The sequence below is a fragment of the Pseudonaja textilis genome, chromosome 5 (assembly GCF_049901715.1).
Source record: "Pseudonaja textilis isolate UNSWEBS1 chromosome 5, rPseTex1.2, whole genome shotgun sequence".
Classification (NCBI taxonomy): Eukaryota; Metazoa; Chordata; class Lepidosauria; order Squamata; family Elapidae; genus Pseudonaja; species Pseudonaja textilis.
This window is the reverse complement of record NC_141994.1, coordinates 19,570,908-19,584,153: the sequence shown is the minus strand read 5'-3', so window position 1 is coordinate 19,584,153 and position 13,246 is coordinate 19,570,908. Positions and strand designations below refer to the sequence as shown.

The 13,246-nt window shown below is 41.4% G+C and overlaps 2 protein-coding genes across 2 annotated transcripts in view; one reads left to right on the top strand and one right to left on the bottom strand.

Annotated features, from left to right (window-relative positions):
* LOC113437229 (potassium voltage-gated channel subfamily KQT member 1-like) overlaps positions 1 to 13,246 on the top strand; it is a 230,051-nt gene that overhangs the window by 8,208 nt on the left and 208,597 nt on the right. The window contains exons 6-10 of the mRNA XM_087934235.1: positions 677 to 787; positions 1,888 to 1,983; positions 2,783 to 2,902; positions 3,412 to 3,571; positions 8,178 to 8,292. Coding sequence (XP_087790361.1) covers positions 677 to 787; positions 1,888 to 1,983; positions 2,783 to 2,902; positions 3,412 to 3,571; positions 8,178 to 8,292 — 602 coding nt within the window. The remainder of the gene's footprint in view (positions 1 to 676; positions 788 to 1,887; positions 1,984 to 2,782; positions 2,903 to 3,411; positions 3,572 to 8,177; positions 8,293 to 13,246) is intronic.
* Positions 1 to 13,246, bottom strand: part of CCDC91 (coiled-coil domain containing 91) — a 539,477-nt gene that overhangs the window by 414,682 nt on the left and 111,549 nt on the right. The gene's annotated exons all lie outside the window — the stretch shown is intronic.

The window sequence follows — 13,246 nt, the reverse complement described above, 5'->3', positions numbered from 1 at the left end:
CCTTCCCCTAACTGCCTTTTTCAGTGTCCAACTTTGGCAGCCATCAGTAGCCATTGGAGACCAATAACCTAATATAGCAATAGTTCTTGGACTTATATACTGCTTCACCCACCTTTACAGCCCTCTCTAAGCGGTTTACAGAGTCAGACTCTTGCCCCCAACAATCTGGGTCCTCGTTTTACCCACCTCCGAAGATTGGAAGGCTGAGTCAATCTTGAGCCAGTCAGGGTTGAATTCCTGGCAGTGGGCAGAGTTTGCCTGGAATACTGCATTCTAACCCCTGCGCACCAAGGAAGGAAGGAAGGAAGGAAGAAAGGAAGGAAGGAAGGAAGGAAGGAAGGAAGGAAGGAAGGAAGGAAGGAAGGAAGGAAGGAAGGGGAATAGCAATGGCACTAACACTTAGATTATATCCTGCTTCACACTGCTTTTACAGCCCTCTCTAAGTGGTTTACAGAGTCAGCGTATTGCCCTCAACAATCTGGGTCCTCATTTTACCCACCTTGGAAGGCTGGAAGGTGGAGTCAACCTTGAGCCTGATGAGATTCGAACTGCCAAATTGCAGTCAGCTGGCAGTCAGCAGAAGTAGCCTGCAGTACTGCACTCCAACCATTGCGCCACCATGGCTAATGCATATATATTCCAGGAAAATTACACCCTTTCTTCTCTCTTTGCATAGGTGACAGTGACAACAATTGGCTACGGGGATAAAGTGCCACAGACATGGATTGGCAAGACAATCGCCTCCTGTTTCTCGGTGTTTGCAATCTCATTCTTTGCTCTGCCTGCAGTGAGTATATGAGTATTAAGTATGAGCCAGCCGTGTGCTGCAGCTGCTAAGAAAGCCAATGAAATCCTAGATTGTATCAACAGAGGGATAATTTCATTGATCACGTGAAGTGATAGCGCTGCTTCATACTTCACTGGTGAGACCACACTTGGAATATTGCATCCAATTTTGGTCACCACAATACAAAAAAGATGCTGAGAGTATCCAGAGATTAGCAACATAGATGATAAAAGGTCTGGAGATTAAACCCTACAATGAACTAGGTATATCTAGTCTGATGAATTAAGGGAGTTAGGGGTACATGATAACAGTTTTCCAGTTTTAAGGGGTTGCCACAGTTTTAAGGGGCTGTCACAGAGAAGAGGGGGTCAACCTATTCTCCAAAGCATCTGAGAGCAAGAAAAGAAGTAAGGGATGGAAGGTTATCAAAGAGAGATCCAACCTGGAACTAAGAAGAAATTCCTCGACAGTGAGAATAATTAATCAGTGGAACGGTTTGTCCCAGGAAGTTTTGGGTGTTCCATTACTGGGGGTTTTCAAAAAAGAGATTGGACAGCCATTTGCTCCTGGTTGAGCAATGGGTTGGACTAGAAGACCTCCAAGGTCCCTTCCAACCCTATCGTTCTATTTTCTATGAGTGGAAATATGATGCAAAAAGACAACACTTTCTGATTTTGAAGATTGTTCATCTGCCTAAAGTATCACCTTATGCAAGATGATTCAGACCAGGGATCTTCAAACTTGACAGCTTTAAGACTTGTGCACTTCAACTCCCAGAATTCCTCCTCCAGTCAAGTTAGCTCAGGAATTCTGGGAGTTGAAGTCCACAAGTCTTAAACTTGCCAAGTTTGAAGACCCCTTGATTTTTAGACCAGAGGCTCTGTCCCTTTTTATTCACTTCAAATAAAGACTTGTTCATTTCTTTATTTATACTATTTGCTAGTTGAATAACTACAAAGCATCTGAAGGCAATGGGCAAAAATGTTTTTAAAAGACTTGAGTAAACTAAGCAAAAAGTAACCGATAATGATAAAGGAACAAAAGAAGACTATGCATAATTAAAGGCTTTTTTAAAAAAAATAGTTTCCTTTGGTTTTCAGGGAATTCTGGGATCAGGATTCGCCCTTAAAGTCCAACAGAAACAGCGCCAGAAACATTTCAACCGGCAGATTCCTGCAGCAGCATCTCTAATTCAGGTAAATATTGAATTGTAAAACTGAGGGGGGGAAATGAAGGAAATGACAGAGAAATATCAGTGAAGCTGAGCAGAAGTGGTCCTTTCCATCTGTGGCCATTGTGCGAGGGAGGGGAGAGAAGAAGTTTCCAGAGAAGTTTCACAATAAGAGTACTCCGCTCCTCTGCTTGCAATAGAATACCTTAGGCTATCAGGCTTGAGATTTTGCACCTGGACACCCTAGAATCACACCATCTATGGTCTGACCTGAGCTTAGTACACAAAATTGTCTGCTACAACGTCCTACCTGTCAATGACTACTTCAGCTTCAACCGCAATAACACACAGGCAAACACTAGATACAAACTCAAAGTAAACCTTTCCAAACTCGATTGCAGAAAGTACGACTTCAGCAACAGGGTGGTCGATGCCTGGAACTCACTACCTGACTCCGTTGTCACATCCTCAAACCCCCAAAGCTTTAACCTTAAACTGTCTACCGTGGACCTCACTCCATTTCTAAGAGGTCTGTAAGGGGGTGAGCATAAGTGCACCAGCGTGCCAACCGTCCCTGTCCTACTGTTCCCATTTATCCATTTGTTCGTACTCATTTATTATGTATATACTTATACCTGTTTATATATTATGTTTATATGTTATGTTCATACTTATGCTTGTTGTCTCATAAATGCTTAACAAACAAAACAAACAAACAAACTGTGGCACTCTCATGTTGAAAAATTAAAATAAAGGAATAAAGATAAAAAATAAATCGCCATGTTTGCTGTGAAATAGCATAAGCCTATTTTTACACCTCGTAGACTTTGTGGAGAAGTTACGCAGCAGAGAAACCTCAGGGCTGCTTGGCCACCTGGAAGATTTACTCAGCTCAGAACCCGAAGAAAACAGCAGCACCACCCAGCCCAAATTTCCGAAAACAGGTTAGAAGGAGCTTTATTCCCCTAGTTATTTACATATATAAAGCATTTTTCCTCAGGCCAAAAACCCCAATGTTTTCTCCTCACAACTCTATAGAGGACAAAAAGTCTGTAGAGGTTCTCCATCATCCAGGTCATAGTTGTCCCAAAAGTGCTTTGTTCAGGAGGCAACTGGACTTACTTGTTGTTGTTTTTTTGAAGACGTTTCACTTCTCATTCAAGAAGCTTCTTCAGCTCTGACAGAATAGTGGAGAATGGAAGGATTTATACTCCTTGCAAACAGCTGGTCATTTGCATCCTTTTAGAGGGTCGTTGAGGCCACTTGGAGGTTTATCTGTGTCCTCAGGGTTCCTGCAAACAGTTCCTGTAATCTGCAGTTTTTTAAAAAAAATTACAACAGATTTGGGTATTGGCTTTTGAGTCTTTAATGTAACTTTTTCAAAATTCTGTAAGCACGATTTTCTCCTGTATATAGAGGATCATAAAATTTGAGTTGTTCTGCTTTGTTTCAGAGTAAAAGATATAAGAGGAAAGGAAAACCTGGGCGTGATAATGGTTCGACATCTATCAATCCAGGAGATGCAGCCTTATCCATTCCTCAGATTACGTATGACTTCATTGATGATCAAGAAGACAAGAAAGAATTGAGTTTCTACCTTGATGAACCTGGAGGTAAACTATTGACTATTTCTTTTTGGCTTGGTACTTTTTGGGTCAGTTTCCTAGATTCAGAAGAGACACGGCTGCTTTAATGAGCTGGAGACTTAATACTTCCAGAACTAACCTGACATCTAGGGGTGTTGTGTTAAACAAAAGGGGGAGATTTTCAATGACAACATCAGGTCATCATTTTAATTATTTGGACCCTATCTTATGGACAACCTTGGGCATGGCTCCAAGTGTTTTCCTAATGGAATCACAAGCATGTCACAGTTCATGAGAGCTTTAAGTCTACCAAAAGGAATTTTGTTTTCTCTGTGTACATTGTTCTTTTAAAACCTGAGCAAGCCAGCATACTAAGGATCTTTAGTAGCCCACACCATAAAAAAGGATATTGAAATATTCCTGTAGTTTCATTAACAAGTGTGGGGGAATGACAAATTTGAGCTTTGTGGAATATAATTTGTTTTATAGTTTGTGGAATAGCCCCTATTTCCAACTGAAATGAAACTGAGATTCTCTGTGGGATTTTACAATTTTGTGAAATTGTATCTGGATAATAACTTAACATCTTCATATGGAATTAGGCAGCGGTCCTTATTCCCCTGATTCTGCGCTTTCGATACAACAGAGAAAAAGAAAAGCAAAAAACATAGTGTTGCTTGTGTTCTGTATTAGCATTCTTGTAGACTCGCATTCCGATTGGTCCACCCGAACCGCAATGTGATTGGCTTACTGAACTCCTGTGATTGGAGCGCTAAGAATCTACCGCGATTGGCCGAGCCGATCGCGGGAGATTCAAAGCGCTGCCATTGGCCGCCGAGCCGCTGGCAGGCTGTAGAAAGCCAAGCGGCTCGCAAGCCTTTGCTGTCCTGTTTTCTCAAGCTTTAATAAAGAGCTGAATGTTCACTACCGTGTCTCGCCTCTTCATGTGACCCGATCCACCGATCTAAGAGCTTGCTTGCAGAAATTTCATCACCCTACTAGTTAACACCATCAGTTCTAATGAGCATGAGGTTTACTCCCTGTTTATATAGCATGGTTTGCCTTGTCACTGGGGGTAGCTTTTCATTTTCTCTTTCGATTGGCATAGAGATATAGTTTATCTCTATCTGCTGATGGCTGATTTATCAGAATGCCAAGCTTCCCGGAAGTCCCTAGAGTGCTTGGATCTAGCTTGGCCTAGGATGCTCCCAGTTCCCCAGTTGAAAATATAGTCCAATTTGTTCCATGTTTGGTGAGATTATGGAGTTTGTATAGTGTGTTCTGCTACTTGAGCCCTGTTGGCGCAGTGGTTAGAATGCAGTACTACAGGCTACTTCTGCTGACTGCCAGCTGCCTCCAATTTGGGCAGTGCAAATCCCACCAGGCTCAAGGTTGACTCAGCCTTCCATCCTTCCAAGGTCAGTAAAATGAGGACCCAGATTGTTGGGGGCAATAGGCTGACATTGTAAAATGCTTAGATAAGGTTGTAAAGCACTGGGAAACAGTAAGTGCTATTGTTATTGCTATTGTTGTTTCTGGATGTGCACTGTTAGTCTTCTATCTATTGTACTGTACATGGTGGCTGTGATAGTCATAGGATCATAGGGATGGAAGGGCGTTCAGAGGTCCTTTAGTCCAACCTCCTGTGCAAGATGGTATTCAGCAGGCTGTGACCAGTTCTGGAGAACCAGCAGGGGAACTTTTGAGTAGTTTGGAGAACCAGCAAATGCCACCTCTGACTGGCCCTGCCCCCATCCCTTCTCTGCCTCCCATTGAGTCCCAGCTGATCATCTAGGTCTTCTTTGGTTGCCCTGCACAGGAGAAAGGAGCTTGAAAGCAGGTTAGTGGGATGGGGAGGGAATGGGGATTTCACAGTATCCTTCCCCTGCCACTCCCACCAAGCCACGCCCACAGAACTGGTAGTAAAAATTTTTGAATCCCACCACTGCACAAATTGTTGTCCGATGTTTTATTGAAAACCTCCAGCGATGGCGCACCACAACTTTGGGAGGCAAGCTCTTTCATTGACTAATTGTTCTCATCATCAGGGCATTTTTCCTTAGTTCCAGACTGGTTCTCCCTGTGTCTACTTTCCATCCATTGCTTCTTGTCCTGCCCTCAGGTCCTTTGGAAAATAAACCAACCCCTCTTTTCTGTGACAGCCCTTCAAGTGTTAGAAGATGTCTACCATGTCACCTCTAAGCCTCCGCTTTGCTAGGCTAAACATAACTAGTCCCCTTAGATGTTCATTGTATGGCTTAGCCTCCAGATCTCTTATCGTTGTCTTCTCTGCACTTTTTACTAAGACCTCAGCATTTTGTTTTTTTGCATCATGGTGACCAGAATTGAACACATTAACCCAAGTGTGGCTTTACTAGTCAGGTGTGAAAGGTGAGGTCCACACGTAAAGGCTCAATTAAAGTGACTTATTGATATAGCATAAAGTTAAGAATCTTCTCAACTTATGGTCAGCAGGTGTTTAGAGTTAGAAGGGTCAACAGAACTCAACAAGAGTTAGACTTAGTTCGATTGTGTTTATGTAGGGAATCTAGGCTGATCCCTTTTTGTGTGAGGTGAAAGTATCAGTGATATTGCCACGGCACCATATCTACTGTACCCAAGGTCTTCAGTTGTACTTCATGGCAAAGCTGAGTTTACAGGACCAAAGGAATAACTAAATATCAATGGGTAAAGCCACATGTCTCCTGTTGCCTCAAACACTGAACCTTCATTTCTCGACAACTCAGATTTAGGACGTTAAAGACAATTCTTTGCAAAATGTTCCCTTCTTGGGCAGAGGACATAAAGTTGATGCTTCAAAAGCAGGATTCTTTCCCTGGACAAAATGTCCAAGTTCTCCACAGCGTAAACATATTTTGCCCAGAAAAGGATTGTTGGACAGCTATTAAAAATCTGTTTGTCTGTCTGCATGGGATCAACTTTTGAAGTCTCAGGTACACAAATGGTGGGGAAAAAGAGAACAGCAGTAGTTCTTGTCTATGTATTGTTGCAATTCCTTCACTCTTCCATTGAGTCTCTATCATGCCCAGACAAATGCATCTCTTTCATCTACCGTTTCCAGTTTAAGCTGGTCAGTTGATCATCTTCTCTTCCAATAGAAGGACATTTGCTTCTCTGGATGTTCACCATCAGGCATCCTACAAAATTATAATAGTTAACCAGGTCCGGGTTGTTCTGGAAGAGAAGTGGCTGGGGAAGGGAGGGTACTGCTCGTTCTGCAGCTGTTTCTGACATTTGTCTAATTCTGAATGTGACTTGAGACCATTCCTTGAAAAGTCTTCCAGGCTTAGATCATGTATAATTTACATTTACCAAAGAAGGTAGCAAAGTGACGTGCATTCCTTTTGTATTAATCAAGACAGAAAGTAGATAGAGGAATTGGAGAATGTGACTCATCTCTGATGCACTGGTTGTGGCAGAATCTACAAAATAGAACACACACACACACACACACACACACACAGAGAGAGAGAGAGAGAGAGAGAGAGAGAGAGAGAGAGAAGACCTACCTACTACAAAAAGTGTGAAAATCTTGAATTTTTCTGATGAAAGCTTTATTTTTTTTCCCCCAAGCAAAGGACACTTTGAAAGTTCTCACACAGATTGCTCACCCTGTCATAGTTGAGGTTGTTTTTAAAACAATGGGATAATCTTCTCACCCACGATCACTTTAGAAAGAGCTAAGAACTATGAGGGGCTCTTTTTGAACACATTGCATCCTTCTTCCTCCATTAGGTCTTACATGGATGTTCAAGCAAACAGGTAGGTTGAAAAAAAAATCCCACTGTGAATATGCAAGTCATTTTAAACAAGCATATATCTCTCAGTGATGCAGACCTTAGCTTAATAAAAATAATATTTATCCATTGATAGAATATACACTTTTTTCTTTCCTTTGTATTCAATACTTTAAGGCAATAGAATATTAACTTGTTGTGGAGACTTTTGAGAAACATTTGATGAAAACTAGGAAGAATTGTTTTGCTTTACAAACGTTGCAATGATAGGAATAATTGGGACGGCTGTCAAGCTGGACAGTCTTGCTTGTATGATGCCAGGACTTCTTTACATGCCCACTGCTTCACAACCTGGAAGCTGGAAAGGACCTTAGAGGTCTTCTAGTCCAGCCCCCTGCTCAAGCAGGAGTCCCTATATCATTTCCAGACAAATGACTGTCCAGTCTCTTCTTAAAGAGCTCCAGTGATGGAGCATCCACAACTTCCGGAGGCCAAGCTGTTCCACTGTCCTCACATGGCCCATTTTGAATGCAAGTTCAGGAAGGCCAGAAATGGGCCTGTTTCCGGCTTCCGGAGAACCTCCGGAGCCTGGGGGAGCATTTTGACCCTCCCGGAGGCTCAAGGAAAGCCTCCGGAGCCTGGGGAGGGCCAAAATGCCCCCCCCAACCATAGTGCAGGAGGCCAACTAGGCCACGCCCACCATGGCCACACCCACCCAGCAACCGGGCAGAGAATCCTTTGCTAAAATTTTTGAAGCCCACCCCTGCATATAAGTAGCTTATTTATGTACAATAGAAAAGGACGGGCTGAGGAATTTGGCCTCTCCAGCTAGATTAATGTACGCTCCATTTCCCATTTTCACCTTCTAAACTTAGTCAAGAAACATCTGGAAGGCAACGGTGGTGGGATGTCGAGAGCCAGCAGCTTCACTGAAGATGTGGACCTGACAGCTGAAGAGATTCTTCTGCCTCCTGTAACAGATGTCTCACAGTAAGTCCAATTGTTATATTTTCTTCTTAGGGTGGTTTAATCCAGTGGTCCTCAAACTTGACAGCTTTAAGACTTGTGGACTTCAAATCCCAGAATTCCTCCTCCAGTCATGTTAGCTCAGGAATTCTGGGAGTTGAAGTCCACAAGTCTTAAACTTGCCAAGTTTGAAGACCCTTGGTTTAATCGGTCTCTGTGGATGTTTTTATCTGTCTGAATGCAAAGCTCGATGGCAAATCTTGGGGGTCTATATTGCTTGTGAGTAGTGAGTAGATGTCTTGGGTGGGCAAACCTTTGCAAGGGGGAACATATTTGGAATGTCATACATAGATGCCTTCACTAGTTTGCTTGCACAGGAAGAATAAATCATTGCTTGCTTATTAAATAGTTGCCATGTTGGTTAGAAAGCTAAAGTCTCTGAGTCTTGGTTCATCATCATCTTTTAATGACCCCATAATCCCTTGCGGGGTAGCGTCTGGGCAACTGAATGGAGCTGAGTGTTTACTGGCTGGATGCCTTTCCTGTCACCAGTGTGGAGTTATATTCAGCAGATATTATCTCAACATGCCCATCTGCCTCTACCTTGGATTGAACTCACAGCCTCCTGATTGTGAGGCGAGAGCTCCACATCACCTCACCACTCAATCTCATCTCTTGGTTGATGGTCCATAAATGCTCAGGCTCAACAATTACATCAAAAATGACCAGAGTGGGTCTCAGCAATCTCTTTTGTGGCACCCAGAAAGGTTCCAATAAATGAATACAATGGCCAACCTCCTAGGTTTTATGGGAGGTGTTAATAATTCTGTGTGCTTTTATGCTTTCTTCTAAATCACATTTGAAACTCAAGAGTTTAAGTATAAGCTTATACAAAAGATAATTTAGTCAAAGAATAGTAGGCTGGAAATGAACTAAATTCAGAGAATTGTGCTAACTTATCCTGACTTAACTCATGATTTCCTGCTTCAAAATTAGTTGAAGTTTTCCTCCAGTTCACTATACTGATTTGTTCTGCGTTTTGGTCATTCAGCTGGGATTCATTAATAAGGTTAAGAGAGCTGATGATTGTTTGATAGAATCTCAGCACTTCTGTTTGTCCTTAACTGCCATTGGATCATGGCAATCAGCATAATTAGCAATGTTTACAATCTGATTAATAAATGATTGCTAGTGCTCTTTTTCTAATCATGATCCTTAGGGCTGAAAAGGTAGTTAATGAAACTATAAATCAGAATTTTCGACTGACTGTATGGGCCAGTTCTATAGGAACATATATATATCCAAAGCATGTGAAGTACTGGCAATAGTCTTGGATTTATATTTTAGCATTGGGGAGGATCACTTATTTAAGCAGAAGGGAAAGTAATTCAAGGATTCAGCCGTACAGATTGGAAAATTTCTGTGCCCTAAGATATTTAAGGAACTGTTTTATGTACAAAATAATATAAAGTATGTTTTTTGTGTTTTCTGCATTGGTTGATTTGAAAAAAGGCCTCAGGGATGTTGCTCTGTTTTGATTGTTGGACATTAGAGGGTGCTCTGTCATAATAAAATGTTTCCATGTCCTCCTGCTGTTCATTTTTCAGCAAATGAGCCAGGAGGAAATGTGTATTTTGAGCCAAGAATTGTAGAATGAGCGAGTGAGGTTATTCTAGCAACCAAATTTAACATTAGGTTAAATCACCCGCTTCGTTTTAATGCTGTTTTAATAGAACTAAACACTCCGTCTGGAGTACTTGACAAGAGCAGATGCAAATGATTAATAAACATTTCAACATTATAACGTATTTGATGCACGTGATTAGTTTACCAGGCAAATCAGTCTGCAATGAACAACTGGACCATAAGATTCCTAAGGGCACCCCTTGTGTCTTTTTATAAATGTTTCTTGATTTTAGCAACTTTAAGAGGTGTGGATGCCAACTCCCAGAATTCCCCAGCCGGCTAGCCCTGGGGAATTCTGGGAGTCGAAGTCCATACCTCTTAAAGTTGCCAAATTTGAAAAAAAAAAAACAACCCACTGCTTTATACTGTTTCAACTCTTTGGTACACTTAAAGAAAATTCACACCAATTGTCTGGGTGGCAAAGAGCTCTGCATGTTCTTTGTTCTTGCATCGGATGTGTTTATATATGGATTTTTATATGTTTATATATGGATTTCAACCATCTCAGATTAATATATGATTATCACAGAAGATTTATCCATATATATAAAAGCAAAATACCACTCACATATCATGACAAAATCTCTAGAACTGTAAAGCCTACAAACTTGAAATTTGGCACGTATGTTCCTTTTGGCTTCTAGGTGCTCACTAAGAAAGGATTTTTCAAAGTGACTATCACAGCATTAGTATTTCATATATTATTATTAACATGCTCTGATGCTAAGGAGCGCTACTCCCCCTCCCCACCTGAAAAGAAATCTCTTCCAACTGCAGTTGAGCTAAGCCACGCCCAGGTTCCTTGCTGTCTCCTTCTTGCTCAAACAACAACTGTTTCAGTTTCCAAACAGCCCTCAACTCTCTCACTCCCCACTTGAAAAGAAATCTGTTCCAACTGCAGTTGAGCTAAGCCATGCCCAGGCTCCTTGCTGTCTCCTTGCTCACACAGCAAATACTGTTTCACTTTCCAAACTGCCCTCAACTCTCTCACACACTGACAGGACGCTAGCCAGATGAATACCGATGGATGCTGGTAGGCAGAGGCACATTTCCCCCCCCCTTATTTTCCTCCCCCAAAACTTTCCACATTACATAGCTTCATAGCGAAGCACAGGTACCCCGCTAGTCCAGTGGTGGTATTCTACCGGTTTGGCCCAGTTCTGGCGAGCTGGTAGCAGCAATGAGCAGCGGAGACTGAACCAGTTCTCTCCACTGCTCTACTGTTGGGGCCCACCCACCTACCTGGGCTCCCATACTCACCTTTATCCTCTGGATTTGAAGCACAGCTGCTTTGCGCGGCATAGAAGAGTGCCGCGCGGCAGCTGCTGAAGCAATCGGGATCGTGCAGGTTTGCAGGAGGTGAGTTAGAACGCCTCTAAAGTGCTCGTTTGGCACGTGTGTGAATGCAAAGTGTGCCCACCAAGCCATGCCCATCAAACCGATGGTAAAAATATTTGAATCCCATCACTGTGCTAGTCTATTAATAGGAGGAAATCCTGAATGCCGAGGGGTTATCTGTTTCAAAGCATTCATTGGGTACCAGGTAGCTGTTTCTCTTTCATCAGGAGGTTTCCTTGGTGCACAGGAGACATAATCTTCTACAATAAATAAATATTTATGTTTTACACTCAGTTTCTAGATAGAATAGAATAGAATAGAATAGAATAGAATAGAATAGAATAGAATAGAATAGAATAGAATAGAATAGAATAGCTTTATTGTCATTACATTCTACAAATACAATGAAATTTGAAAGCTACTCCAGCACAGTGCCCCAAACACCACATCACAATCACACTACAGATTATTTAAAAATTAAAATAATTAAAATAATAATAATTAAAAACCTAGTCTAAAATCTGTCTAAATCATATAGTAAGTTAGATAGTTTAAAAATGCCACTATATACATAGGACTAAATCACATATGTATTGTTTGATTCAAGACAATTTTTGCCTTGGAAAAGAAATTGTTTCTCGGTCTCTTAGTCCTCATTTTAAGACACCTATAATGCCTCCCTGATGGTAACAGTTCGAAATATGAATGTCCAGGATGAAAACGGTCTTTGGAGATTTTAAGTGCTCTAGAGAGGTGTCTGGTCTTCACAATCTCTTCCAAAGAAGAAAGAGAGCAACCGATGATCTTGCAGAACATTGATGTTATTACCAGGTGTAGAAGATAACTGCAATTGTTCATCTCACCGAGGGATGAGAGAACTTCTCATGTTCGCAACAAATTATATCAAATAGGATTTCTCTTGCTTTCTGGTGCCTTCTATTTATTTACAAATAAGAGAATGTACATGTTTTCGACTTACTAACTTATCAAATGCAGTGATTCACTTTACAACTGAGGCAAGAAAGATCGTAAAATGGGGCCAAATTCACTGAACAAATGTCTCACTTAACAACAGAAAGTTTTGGGGGCTCCATGGTGGTCGTAAGTCATGGACTACCTGTCCTGCTATTCAGCTAGGGCTCTGTTAAAATCCTGGATTCCTTTATTGTTTTCTATGGGCAGCTTTCAAGTGCCTGGAGATCTTCTTTATAATTTCAGCAAGGATTATTTGTGTCTCCTTCCTGTTATAGTGTTGAGCTAGTCAATATTCAAGCATTCATCTTGCTAAAAATGAAATTTATCCATCTCAATGGGGCCCAAATCCTATATCCAAGGCTCTGTATTCCACAATGTTAGAATGAGCCAGGGAAGCCAAGTGGGAGTGTCTCCTCCATATTTTAAAAGCCATGTCATTTTGAAAGGGCCGTTAAAGTTCCCCAACCACTTAGGGCTCTCAGGTCAAAAGTCATTTTAAAGAATGCATGGTAAACATCTGGAAATCAACACTGGTCTTTCACTGGTTGTTGTGATTAGAGAAGTGGGGTTTAATCCGCATTCATAGCTCTATTTTTGAATCTTTCCCAAAGTCGACCTTGGTACCTTTGCATCCAGAGTGTGTTCAAGCAGAATAAAATACAGCAAATAAATAAATCATCGGCATCCTGTTTTTAGCCAAACAGAAAAAAAAAAATTAAATGAAGAGGACTTACTTGGAGCTATCCAAGGTCCTGTTTCTTGTTGCTTTCTGTCTTACGTGTTTGCTGTCGCTTTTGTGACCCTTTGAGTATTAACTACGCAAAGGGCAAGGTCATCTGGCTTATTTAGTAAGATATAAATCATAATATCCGAAATATCAGTTCTGGTAATTGGAAATAAGGCCTTGAGAAAATATACCTCCTCAGGTTCATATACAAGCTTAACAGAATAGAATAACAGAGTTGGAAGGTCCAAGTTC